We start from the raw sequence: 13,338 nt of genomic DNA, 5'->3' as shown, positions 1-13,338 counted from the left end.
AACAGACGGGAGAGGGCATCTGGGCTCCCCTGGAAGGCAGGCAGAAAGAGGGGAGCACAGCGCTGTCTCCATCCACACCCACAGCGCCCAGAGTGCTTCTGACCCCCTAGAGGGACACACGCAGAGGGTGAGGGAAAGACCTCTTTCCCCACCTACCTATGTGCATCCTCAAACCTGACCCAGAGCATCTGATTCCATAGCAGGGGAGCAAAGAACGGATTAAGGAAGATTCAGGGAGGTGTGGAGGGACGGGGTTGGGAGTGGCCCAAGAGCGCACAGCCAAGGGACAGATGAACGTGGAGATGGCCATGTGGGCTAAGAAAGCCCCCTTGCCCCACGCAGATCTCCTCTTTATTAAAGCCAAGAGGTCCTCATACTCGATAAAAAAAAAAAAAAAAAAGCTTTCATTGGGGCTTTACTAGTAATAGCAGCTAACATTTACTGAGCACATACTATGTGTCAGGCATGATTCTAAATGCGCTATGCATATTGACTCATTTTTCCCTCATGCCATCCTATACAACAGGTACTAAAGCACCATCCCAATTTTAATTCTTTAAAAAAAATTTTTTTAACGTTTATTTATTTTCCAGAGAGAGCGAGAGAGACAGAGCATGAGCATGAGCATGAGCTGGGGAGGGGCAGAGAGAGAGGGAGACACAGAATCTGAAGCAGGCTCCAGGCTCTGAGCTGTCAACATAGAGCCTGACACGGGGCTCGAACCCATAAACTGTGAGATCACGACCGGAGCCAAAGTCCGTCGCTTAACTGACTGAGCCATCTGAGTGCCCCAATTCTTCTTTTTCTTCTTTTTTTAATGCTTATTTATTTTTGAGAGAGAGAATGCAAGCAGGGGAGGGGCAGAAAAACGCTTATTTGAGAGAGAGAGAGAGAGAGAGAGAGAGAGAGAGAGAGAGCGCAAGCAGGGGAGGGGCAGAGAAAGAGAGAGATAGGAGAGAGGGAGAGAAGAGAGAGAGAGAGAGGACAGAGAGAGAGAGAGAGGACAGAGAGAGAGAGAGAGAGGAGAGAGAGAGAGGGGAGAGGGAGAGAGAGAGAGAAGAGAGAGAGAGAATGGGGATCCGAAGCAGGCTCCAGGCTCTGTGCTGACAGTGCAGAGCCCGACGCAAGGCCCAAACCCACGAACCGTGAGATCATGACTGGAGTTGAAGTCGGACGCTCAACCGACTGAGCCGCCCAGGCGCCCCCCTTCCAATTTCATAGGTAAGGAAACTCAGGCACAGAGGGGTTACGTGAATTTCCTGAGCTCACACGACTAGCCAAGGCTGGTGCCAGGGTGGGAACTTCAGGCAGCCTGGGTTCCACGGCGCTTACCTACGGGGCTGTGCGGCCTTCGTATTTAATCCCGTGCCCTCTGGGGAAGGCTTTTCATTGATTACAGGGGATCAGTTACATGGGATCATTCACAGTCTCCAGCCTGGGACCTTTCCTGCCTGCTGGTGGCTGTGGCTGTGGCACGGGGACAGGGAGGAATTCCGTAGATCTGGAATCAGATCTATCTGTTGGAGTCAGAGGCCCGGTACGTCTGAAACATCACCAGTAAAAGGACGGGCCCACACTTCTGTCTGTTTCAGAATATCTAAATGTTGCCTCTGCCCCAAAGTGCTCAAGGGGTGTTGATGGCAAGTCCGGAAGAGAAAAGACGAGTCACAGGGGGTAAACCTGGCAACCCGTGAGGCCCTAGAACCTCAGGCTGCAGACGCCGTGGTTTTTGCTTCATCCACGGGCTCAGGGCCACAGTGTGTCTCTCAGAGAAAGCCCCTCTGTTCTCTCAGATCCCCGGGCACGTACCATTCGGGAAGTCTGTCTTGGCCTGGAGTTGGAAACACTGTGACACATTTCATGTTCCTTGATGAGCAGCTTAAACATTAAAAAAAAATTCTTAAAAAAGAGGCGCTCACGGGGCCTTCTCATGAGCCTCGACAGCCCATCTTCGTGTCTGGGCCCCTCCCAGGGGAGCAGCAAAGTGCCGCCTGGCTATCTAGGAACAGGCAGGAGGGGCGAGTTCCAGCGTATTTAGGAGCCGGGAGTGAACAGCAGGCACAGGAAAGCATTGCAACTCCGGGCGGTGCGGGCACCCACACACCCCAGGGCTTCGCGGCCACCTCCGTTAACATAGCACTCACCCGTTTCCAATCTCCCGCAATATATTCTGAAAGGTGGTCGGAGGCTCTAGTCCCCATGGAAGGCTGTCAGTTTAGGTGACACATTAGAGAGCACTACGGGACCAGGCTGTTTTCTCTTGTGCCCCAGAACGTGCCCGGTCCCACGACCCACGTGGGACTGTCTTCCTCAATCCTGTTTTTGCTAAGGAGTGATATAAAGCTTTCTGTTACCACTTGACAGGACAAGCAGGAGCGTGAAAGAGGCTCAGGAAACTTTCCAGGACTTTCTGGACTTTACAATGACCAGAGTAACGTATAGAAACTTCTGTGTCAAGTCAGTTAAGGACAACTCCCCAGGTTAACAAGTTCCACCACAGTCCAACCCATAAAACCTTTGACTCTGACCTCTGTTCCAGACTGTTTCCTGGGGCACAGGAGGGAGGGAGGAGGGTGTGTGTTCACAGCCATGTGTAAGGAGCCATTGTTGACAGGAGTCTCACAGTACCCCATTCAAGAAATAAAGCTCTTTCAGCCCCAAATCTACTTTAAACTTTCTCTCGAGTCTGGGGTGCCTGGGTGGCTCAGTCGGTTGAGTGTCCAGCTCAGGTCATGATCTGAGTTTGTGAGTTTGAGCCCCACATCGGGCTCTGAGCTCCCAGCTGACAGAGATTCTCCTCTCTCCCTCTCTCTCTGCCCCTCCCCAACTTGCACGCACACTCTCTCTCAAAATAAATAAATAAACAAACAAAATTTTAAAAATGAAACGGTCTCGCAAGTCCTGTCAGAGGCTTCCCTTATTACACTAAACCTCTTCTGAATACGGAGCTGAGCTGAAGTCACTGGCAGGGCCTGACGGACCTTCTAAAACCTAGAAAGCACTTCAAGAAAAGCCCGGGGCAACACCTGTCTAACTGACTCCCAGGGAGGTCAACAGCAGCCTTCTTTGGGAGCTATCCCAAAGTTGGCCTCGTGTCTCTGTGGAGGCGTCCCTCTGCCCAACTCCAGGGGGCACCATGCACGTAGACCAGAGTGCACACGGCACTCTGCAGGGTTGTGCAGTGCGCGTTCTGCAAAGCTGGACGTGAAGGCCCTACCCTGACCCCAAATCTCTGCTGGGGAAGCGATATCGACAGCAGAACAGAATCTGTCTCTGTGCCAACATCCTAGATCACTCGAAGAATTGGGTCTGTAGCAGGTAGAAGCTGGAGGTGAAATCCTAAGAGCTTCTGCCCCGAAAGAAACCAGGAGAACAGGGGTCCTGGAATGAGACGGCCGCTCATGCGGAGGCTGCGGCTGTAAATCTCCACCTCGAGGTCAGGTGGGGGTGAGCAGCAAGCCCGTGGGTGAGCACGAACCTTCTCCTCCTCTTCCCTTCCGCTCCAGAAGAAAGGCTTCCCCACGGCACACAGGCTGAGGACAAACGTAAAGGGTCCCAAGCGGTTAAGAACCTGCGTGTGACCATCTGTGAATGACAAGGGCCCTGACCACGGCCGACATTCCAGGGAGAGGCATCGGCACGGATTCAGCTCCCAGGGGGAGCGGTCTTGGGCTGCCAGCCAAGGGCAGGGGGGCTCAGAGGGAGGTGGGTGGGGGGCAGTGATGAAGACGTGGGGGTCAAGCCCAACATTCAGTGTTCTCCACATCCCCTTCGAAGAGCAGGCAGCAAGCACATGTCAAAAGGTAGGAGAAGCAGCTAAAGCAAGCAGAAAATAGCGGCCACTCGGGGCCCACGTAGTCACGTGGATGTCTGTGGCTTCCTGATGGCAGGTAGGCTTTGAGAGTAAACGCGTCCAATTTAACTCCGAGTCCCCAGATGCTGTGTGTGCAGTTACCTTCACAACCCACACCGACTGAACTGATCTCAACCCACATACGGAGAGCGTCTTCACCACGGACATCGTCCGTGGGAGAGCTAGGTCGGGAGCGCTGGCCCGTGAAAGAATCCTCCGTGGCTCGACGCCACTGACAAGAAATCGGAGGAGGGACCACTGCTCGCATTCGGGCAAGTCTTGTCTTTCCCATCCCAAAGAGTGGACGGTTCAAGACCACGTTACAAAACCTGATGCCGTGGAATTAACGTCTCGGGCAAAATAAGAGACATCTCCTCCACTGAGAGAGGAGAGCCCACCCAGGACGCTACTGGGGAAACTGTGGATCAAGAGATAACAGGGGGAGGGGACAGAGGTCTCCAGAGGAGAGCCAGTTTCTGAGAGAACAGGAATCACAGGTATGACAACCCCGGTGATAAGTAGAAACAACAATCCTACAGTGTTTTCCAAAACCCAAGAGGGGAAACTGGGCAAATCCTGCAGGCGGCACTGAGCCCAGGAAGACACGTCACTCGGCACAGCCCCCCCTTCCTACCTTTCCTGGGCCCTGAGGCATTTCATCTACCCCTCCAGAGGGTTGACGACCCTTGGCTGCTTTCAGGGATCCTCCCATCATGCTCCTCTCAGGACAAACTAGGTTTTCAACTTGTACTGCACCACGGCATCGGACAACTTTTGTTTTTCCCTCTTAAAGGCCAAGGGACTGTTGGAAGACGTGTGGGGAACCAAGCCCTCTCTCTCCACCCCTACCTCCTGGTCTTCCCTGTAAGGCCCCCGGGGTGCTGAGAAGCACAGAAGCCCCAGTCAGGAAGATCCTAGGGCTACGTCTCTTCAAAGACCTGGGCAAGAAGGTGTGGACAGCCCCAAGTCAGCCCCATGGGTCCCACGCTAGAACAACGGAACCCTGGTCTCCTCCCTCCTCCTTTAAGAACTATGGCACGCTGATGGAGCCATACTGGGAGCCAAGACAACCCCCCCCCCGCCCCCCACTCTGGCGCTTGGGCAAGATGCTACTGGTCCCAGGAGTGGGCAGACTGGAGGGCTCTGAGGCCTGATTCAAGTTGGCAGGGAGCGTTCCCTTTGGGCAGATGAACACTCGACCCATCTCCACAGACTCTAGTTCCGAGAAAAACGAACACCTACATAGTTATCCCGCGCAGACCAGCCGGGGTACAGCTGCATGTGAAGCTGTCGCTCCTTCCGGGCCAGCTCGTAGTATTTCGCTTGCTCTTCTCTGGACAGCGCGTGCCACTGGAGGGGACACAGAGGCGGGGAGAGGCATGCAAAACATCACAAACTACACCGCGGCCGGGGATGAGAAACGGGTCTGATCTGCAGGGTCCTGGCACTAACGGGAGCGCTGAAACGAAACCTGATGGGTCATCTCTCTCGTTCTCTCGTTTGCGCTCTCTCTGGGGCTGGGGGAGGATAAAGGCGGTGGGTGTTCAGAAGATCCTTCGAATGTGGGTTTCTGGTCCTGACTCCATGAAGACCACACTGAAGGAGTCAGAACGTGACTGAAGGGACGGGGACACGGTGTCATGCTACCCACCAGGCCCCAGTCCATTCGTCCCCCTCTGCCCAGTGAGGGAACTACCTACCCTTCGCCCCAGGATCTGGTTGATGGCGGCACTTTCTTTCAACGTGCACTCGGCCACGACCTTGGCCCTCATTTCCTTCATATACAACATGAACGCGTTAAGAGGTTTCTTTATGTGGGGCTTCTTCTTTTCTTCTTCCTTTTTGGAGTCCTGATGCTTTCTGGATATAGACAGAACAGACAGACACAACCCAGTAAACGATCGCAAGGCCCAACTTCCTCCACAGCAGAGAACCCGTCTCCCTGTCTGCTCAGCGCCCAAACCCAGCAGTCCTGAACGAGAAGCACGCTTCCACTTTTAGTCTTCTCCACCCTGGAAAACGGAACGAAAACATCCTAGCGAGGGTGTGGGGGGAAGAGAGAGATTTCGTAATTACTTCCTCAAGTGTCTCAGACACACAATTTTCCCAAGGCAGAGGGGAAGGCACAGCGTGGCCGATTCGCTCCCGACGGGGGTTTCTCGTGCTCACAGGCCAGGCCTCTCAATGTTCCGTGGTGGGTGAGAGACGGGGACGTGGTTGAGAACCCCAGTCCGCCCAAGCACGCAAGTACACCCGCATTGGTGCCAACCGTGAGCCCTGCGCTCTCTCAGAGTCCAGAGGCCACCCAAGTCAGGTGTTTCCCAGGGGCACACGCCCCATTGGCTAACCATGGGCCGGGCTACCACCCCATGGCCACCGCATCAACAAATGGGCTAGACGAGATGGGGAAGGAAAGAGCGGCCGAAAGATCAACAACACTCACGAGCTATGGAGTGAGCCGACGTCACTCTGGGAGGATTCCTGTTTGACGGTTGGCGTTACTATGGCCGGGTGGGGGATGCCGGTCGTGTGTAGAGTGTGATGTGGTGGGACCATGTGGGGAGGGAACCTGGAAGACAGGAAGCTGTGTAAATCGTCAGAATCAAAATGAATGAATGGGGAGGGATGTGTACACATAATTAAAAAAAACCAAAAAAACCCAGCACGTAACACTCACATGAAAGCAACCCAAGGCATATGAAACCTGTCAGCATTAATTAGCGATAAATTAAACATAATGATTCTCATAATGTCATTAAAGCCAATCTTCCCCTTCATTATTGCTACTGACAAGAGACATTATGATTTTTAACATCTTTAGCGAAAGACAAATATAACGGATGTACTTGGGCGGAAAAGGAGGCTTAGACTACCTGCTGGAAATCACACGTGTACTTGTTTTTTGAGGCATTATCAGTGGCATCTAAGAAGACAATCTCCTAAGTCCTAATCAGCTCTAGAATGAAAGGTGAAATCTATTGTTGAATATTGACAGCTAAATAAAATATTAACGTGGTCCAAGTATACACACATTTTTGACAATGCTGCGCAGGCCTCATTAGGGCCTCGTTCTGTGGATGGAGTGCAATAACATTTTTCTTTTTCTTTTGCCGATGTGCCTCCATCGTTTTGACAGGAGTGAGAGAAAGGGAGGCAGAGAGACGGGGAAAATCCAAATATTTCCCATCTGGTTCTCATCGTAAGTCACAGACATTTTAAATAATTAGCTTGTATCCTCTTAGGGAAAGATGCAAAACAAAACAAACAAACAAAAAAAAAACAAACAAAAACAAAAAACAAAAAAAAAAAGAAAGAAAGAAAAATCTGTATTGTATACACACATACAAATGAAGCTTTGAATTCTGATTTGTATACCCTTTCCCGCACTAAAATTCTAGGATTCCTAAATTACTTTTACGTAATAGACTGCCTATGCATTCAAAGGCCTTCCAAATGACTATCAAAATTGTAAATACATGCGTGAAGGTTGTTTTCTCCTCTAAAACTGTCCATTTTTAAGAAAGTTCTTTGAAATCCCCACTAGGCCCTGAACTGGCATTTCCCTACAGTATAGACTAGCCAGAACATAAAGAGCTAATTAAAAAAAAATTTTTTTCAATGTTTATTTATTTTTGAGACAGAGGGAGACAGAGCATGAACGGGGGAGGGTCAGAGACAGAGGGAGACACAGAATCCGAAACAGGCTCCAGGCTCTGAGCCGTCAGCACAGAGCCCAACGCGGGGCTCGAACTCACGGACCGCGAGATCGTGACCTGGCTGAAGTCGGACGCTTAACCGACTGAGCCTCCCAGGCGCCCCACGTGCTAACTGTAAAATGTTCATCTTGGCCCATCTGTGAACTAACAACTGGATCAAACAGCTTTCACATTTTCTGATATGCTTGGGTTACAAGAACCACCCTTCTTAAAAGGATACTACCACAGAGAAGAGTAGGGTGAGGGGCAAAGGGGTAGAACCCTGAACGAAAACAAAATGGCTGCCTCCAGGCTCCAATCCAGGCAGATTGTACACGTAAGCAAGCCGGGTGCTATTCAGGTGAAGGAGAACCCGGGTCAAGCAGTTGATGCTTTCTTAATAAATCCAAGCCAGAACAGTTCACGCACCATCCGGAGAACGGACACCTGCTCTCTAGGCAGCCAAGTGCGGTGGCAACTGGGAGCACTAACAAGGGTTTATCAAGATGTGATTTCAAGAGGATCCTAGATTTACAAGGGGCTTTTCATATGTGGACTGGAGACGAACCCAGTTTCTGTCTAATCCAAATAATGCAGCAAATGTTAATTTGCAAAAGGGTAAAAAAAAAAAAAAAAATTAAAGTACTAACTGAATCTTCGTCGATCAATAGAGAAAATGCCAGTGAATGATGTAGATTTTTGAAGGGGCTCAGAATCACAGAGGACATTTGACTCAGAAATTCCATCCTGATGTGGCCCTCTCCTGCCACTGCCTTTACAAATGGAAGCCAGTGTCAGAGTTTGGGAACAATGACATGATTTTTTAATAAGAACCATGTAGATCCTTTAGGGTATAAAAAGGGGGGGGGGGGAGAAAAACTCTGAGAGAGAGAGAGAGAGAGAGAGAGAGAGAGAGAGAAGCAAAAAAGCCAAACAATCTCCATTCCCTTTCTGTGAAAAAATGAAAAGCAAACCCTCGGGAGGCACTTGGGCTCCTATGTTACACCCTGTTCCTTCCCACTGCGCAAGGGCCTCTGAGGAAACATAAGTTAAGAACATGTGTTCTTGGAAGCCCTTGGGTGAAGTGGTGGGTAGAGTGGCAGCTTTTACTGTGAATTTTAAAGGCTTGACATTCCTCAAATACATATGTTCTCTTCTTGCTGAATGAGAATATGTGTACAGACATATGAGAGAGAGAGAGAGAAAAAGAGGAGGTGGGGAGAGAGGGAGAGAGAGAGAAACAGAGGAGGTGGGGAGAGAGGGAGAGAGACAGAGAAGGGGGAGGGTGGGGAGAGAGATAGAAAGGGTGAGAGAAGGGAGAGAGAGAAAATACTGTGTGTGTGTGCGCGTGTGTGTCCACAGCAAACACCACAGGCAGATACCACAGTTCGAGCACATTCTGGGGTGGGGCAAAATTTCTGACGCGGCCATGAGGAACGAATGCTTCCAAGTTCACATGCCTACACACATACTCATATATCTGAAAAATGCATAGCGGAGAAAGAAACGGGGCGGTGGGGTAGTGGGGGGGGGATCTATCTGCATACCTTTGCTTAAGAAATTCCTTTCTGCAGACAACTATTTCATGAAATGCAATAAACACCCTAAAAATTCTAAGCAGCTCATTATATACCCCCGTCTGCTTTTATGGCTCCAAGCCAGAATATAATGATGAACCTTAACTTGTTAAGGACAACTAATTTTTGTTTCTGGCTGTCTCAGGGGCTCCTCTCTTGCTCGCGCTCACTTCACTTCACTGTTGACACGTTTCTGTTAACTGGATGTCATCTGCCGGCCTTGATTTTATGCACAAGCAGTGGGATGCATTTTCCTGTGCAACAATCCTGCTTTGAGTTGCATTAGGTTTGTCATTATTCTCTCATTTTCCCCCTTGCACTTGTAACATTTCATCTCTTCCTGCCTTATTTTTTGTGAGCCACGGTGCACCCACATTATGGTTTATACATGATCTCTCTCCCTTTGAAGCCGGCAGATTTCAGAGCCCGCTCTCGTCAGGAGAAGAGCCTTGCACCAATTTAGCGGGCTGAGGGCCCGGAGCTCCAACATCTCAATCTAAAGGGGGTCACAGGGTGGCACAAGTGAGTGTCAGCAAGAGCTGTTTAATTGCCAATCTAGGCTTCTCCATGGTGTTTAAAGTATAATGACCCATCACTTAATTCTGAGAAGTCCTGGCCCCGCTGCTGAATAGAATGAATATCAAAGGGTGTTCTGGAACAGGGCAAGCTGCCTACATTTCCTATAACTGCCATAAGTATAATAGACCTATACTTCTGTCGCCCCATTACCACAATAATGTATTTAATTTGCTGTATACGCTTTTTAACTAGCTACCTTTCATAAGGCCTACCTGGGGAATCGGCGGCCTCCCCCCCTGCACCTTGAGCCCCTAACCTTTCCTCCCACTGTTTCCTTCCTTTCCTCCACCCCCCCTGCCCACCTCTAAATCATCGACTAACCTCCTAATGATAATTCAATCGATAAGCTTAACCCCAATCCCTATCCTCCGATTATTTCACTGCTCTTAGCCTCTAGAACGCACCGAATAAACAAACATGAAAAACAATCAGGTGCGCGGTGTAAATGCTGGTTTGCCGGGAAGATGAGCTGTGGATTAGGGGCCGCTCAGAAGCAGTTCTCCTCCTGGGAGACTCCCTATTCGTTCCCATGCTTTTTGCAAGGTTGTGATGACATTATTTAATGAATATAACCTTCCTCCTCTCGCTGGAGAAGAGAACACACAAGCATTTTCCCGCCTAACCAATGCTGGTGTGGATTTTGAAACAGAGATCGTTTATCACACTTGGGAAGTGGGATCTTTAAAATTACGTGATCTCCGTGGTGTAATGACAAATGTTAGGTGGGCTCTACGGCCTGTTTTTCTTAAACGAAAGTGATCCTTACTCTCCCCCCGGCCCCGGAAATCACGGTCTTGTAAGCAGGAAAAGGAGCTGTCTTGTCCTGTCTCCCCAGTCCCTTCCTCTGGCCTTGGGTTCCCATGCTGACTCCAGAGACTGGGGGAAGATGCTAGGGCAGCATCCTTGCCATGTAATGCATGCTAATTTAATTATGGGCCATCATCAAAATGGATTACTTGTTGCAGCCCATCAGGAAAGTCTAAACCTCCACCGATTTAATTAACTTGACTGAAAATCAGATGAACAGAAAATAAAACTATCATTAGGAGCAATTAGTGACTACTTAAACATACTGCTGCCAACCGGTTTGTAAATAAACTAGCACTCACTGAAAAATTAGCCAGAATTAATTAGAGGGAGGAAAAGGAGAACAGGGGATCCGAAAGATCTAGGTACACATGTGTGGGTATATGTGTGTGTGTTACACACATATGGATAGCCTTAAAAAGATACGAATGCGCGCGCGCGCACACACACACACACACACACACACACAGACTTTTCTTTTTTTTAACAGAAGAATTCACCATTTATATCCAAGTACATGTGGCAAAACATCTCATACCAAGTATGGGAAGTCGGTGTGGAGGCTGTTAAGCCACAATATTTGAATTAGAAGTTGAAGATGGTCCCTTCTTAAGGAGAGTAAACATCCTTCTGTCAGGGTGTAGGAATTCTTTGCTGGTTATTTGATGGGTTCTCTTCAAATTCTTGCTCTGCACACACGTGATTTTTTTGTTTTTTTTTTTTAACTTTCCAAAATTTAGAGCTACACAGGCCTATATGGTAGGCACCAGCCACACGTGGCTTTTGAGTACTTGAAACGTGGCCGGTCCAAATTGAGTTGTGCTGTTCAGTGCAAACTACGTATCAGATTTCAAAAACGAAGTACAAACCAGAATGTAACATCTCTTTAGTAGCTGCTTTACAGTGATAACATGTCCAAATGATAATGTTTTGACAATATTAGGCTGAACAAAATACATCATTAGAAAGAATTTCACCTGGGTTTTTTTTAATCCCCGCCCCCCCCCACCTTTAACCTTTTAAAAACCGTGGCTACTAAAATCTTAAAATTCCATACGGGACTCACCAATTCTACACGACAGTGGTGCTTTAGAGAGGGCTGTGTTTGGGCAGGGGTGTCCCTGCTTGTGGACAGTGGAGAGTCTGGATTTTGAAAAGGGCACACACCCTTCCTCAAACTGTCCTTTACACAATAATAAAATTACCCTCACCCTTCCCTTTCTTACCCAGCATGGGGCAACAGAGGAACGACACTTTCATAAGTTCCGCGAGGTCCTATCTATGTCTTCTGGCCTTCTTAAACTCTTAAGGAAAAACCGCTCCATTGATGGAGTCCGAGATTCGACCTCGAAACTTCAACATCACCTACCTTACAAGTCCAGATTAATTTCTCAGTATTTCCTAGGAATAAAGCCTAACGCGCCCTTTGGGTCTTACACCACTGGAACTGCACGAAGGAGCCGCCCCCGGATGGCCTGGTAGCTAGCCAGAGAACTTTCCGAGAAGTCACCCATGGTCGACTTGGTCGGAGGCGCCCGTTCTTGGAACTCACCTAGACATGGAGGCGTTGACAGTCAGAGCTGTGGGGTAGGGGTGACGGAATCCTCCTGTCGTGATTGGGTACACGGGCTGACCTTGCCTATAAAGAGGGGGGCACAAAGTAAGAGAGTGCAAACAAGGGGGGGAGGGGGAAAGAAAAAGAAGAAAAAGGGAAAGTTCTCTCTGCACAGTAAGCTTTATTCTCATTTGATCAGAACAAAAATCTTGGGGATTGTACAGGAAGGATCAAAGGGAAGAAACACAGAACAATTTGAATGCCATAAATCTGATAGGAATGGCTAATTAAATTTTATAACCTCTGCTTATGTCAATAGAGACCCTCTCCCCAAGCTGAAACTAGGTGTTTTGTTGTAATAATTAAAGGCGAAGTCTCGCTTGCTTTAATGGAGCCATCACACTAATTGAGGGCTACACATCCAAAGGAAAACAATAATGAATGTAAATTTATACCAAAATAAAGTACAGTGAATCAAAGGACTTCAGTTGCGCTTTGGGCCTCTTTCGGTATTTAGATCTCGGTGAGAAAACATTAAATTAACAGAGCTTAATTTGTAGCCTTTTGTCAAATTAACAAGTGTTGACAAGAGTTACCGGGGGGAGAGTCCCCAAGAAGAATTGTGGGTAACCAATAGACAATCACACCTCATTACAATAATTAAAAAATACAGCAACATGCAAAATAGCATCCTCATGAAAGACACACAACTTTTTCTGACAGAGGGTTGTCTGAGTTGGCTATTCCTTTTTATCTAGCCTTCAAATATCTCCCCATCAGCGGAACGGGGCAACTGATGACGGAGAACTATTGGAGGAATGGCCCCATTTTCCGAGAAAGAAACGGGACCCAAACTCACGTCCATGTCTATCTACCCTGCCAAACAAAATGAAGGAGAAAGAAAGAAGCAGGAAGTACAGCCATGGTTGGTATTTGGTATGGCTACCACCTCATACAAGCTACTTTTCACACAGCAGGGCAGTGTCTGTTCAACTAGAGAAAAAAGGGTAGACTGGGGCGGGGGGCAGGCGGGGGGAGGTAACTACACCAGAACTTTGAAAGGGCATCTTCCCCAAGACCCAAAGTTCAGAGTTTTACCAGGAGGTATTCTGGTTAAGACAACAAATTGTCCTTGCTTTCTAGAGTAAAGATCACTGATAAACATGGAGAAACACATACACAAAAACACAATCACGAAACAGAGACCACATGCACACACACACACACACACACACACACGCACACACGCCCAGTATGCTTACGCGTTAAAGG

General features: G+C 48.8%; 1 protein-coding gene across 50 annotated transcripts in view; it reads right to left on the bottom strand.

The window, feature by feature from the left end:
• TCF7L2 (transcription factor 7 like 2) overlaps nucleotides 1-13,338 on the bottom strand; it is a 202,310-nt gene that overhangs the window by 9,987 nt on the left and 178,985 nt on the right. For 26 of the 50 annotated variants that reach the window (XM_045438923.1, XM_045438921.1, XM_045438926.1 and 23 more), the window contains 4 exons: nucleotides 12,064-12,150; nucleotides 6,297-6,437; nucleotides 5,554-5,713; nucleotides 5,096-5,203 (listed from right to left, as the gene is read on the bottom strand). In XM_045438923.1, the coding sequence (XP_045294879.1) occupies nucleotides 5,096-5,203; nucleotides 5,554-5,713; nucleotides 6,297-6,437; nucleotides 12,064-12,150 (496 nt within the window). The remainder of the gene's footprint in view (nucleotides 1-5,095; nucleotides 5,204-5,553; nucleotides 5,714-6,296; nucleotides 6,438-12,063; nucleotides 12,151-13,338) is intronic. The other 24 variants (XM_045438925.1, XM_045438924.1, XM_045438928.1 and 21 more) reach the window with 1 other exon arrangement.

This window comes from Leopardus geoffroyi, chromosome D2 (assembly GCF_018350155.1).
Source record: "Leopardus geoffroyi isolate Oge1 chromosome D2, O.geoffroyi_Oge1_pat1.0, whole genome shotgun sequence".
Taxonomy (NCBI): Eukaryota; Metazoa; Chordata; class Mammalia; order Carnivora; family Felidae; genus Leopardus; species Leopardus geoffroyi.
The sequence above is the reverse complement of the archived record's forward strand: the minus strand, read 5'-3'. Positions and strand labels throughout refer to the sequence as shown.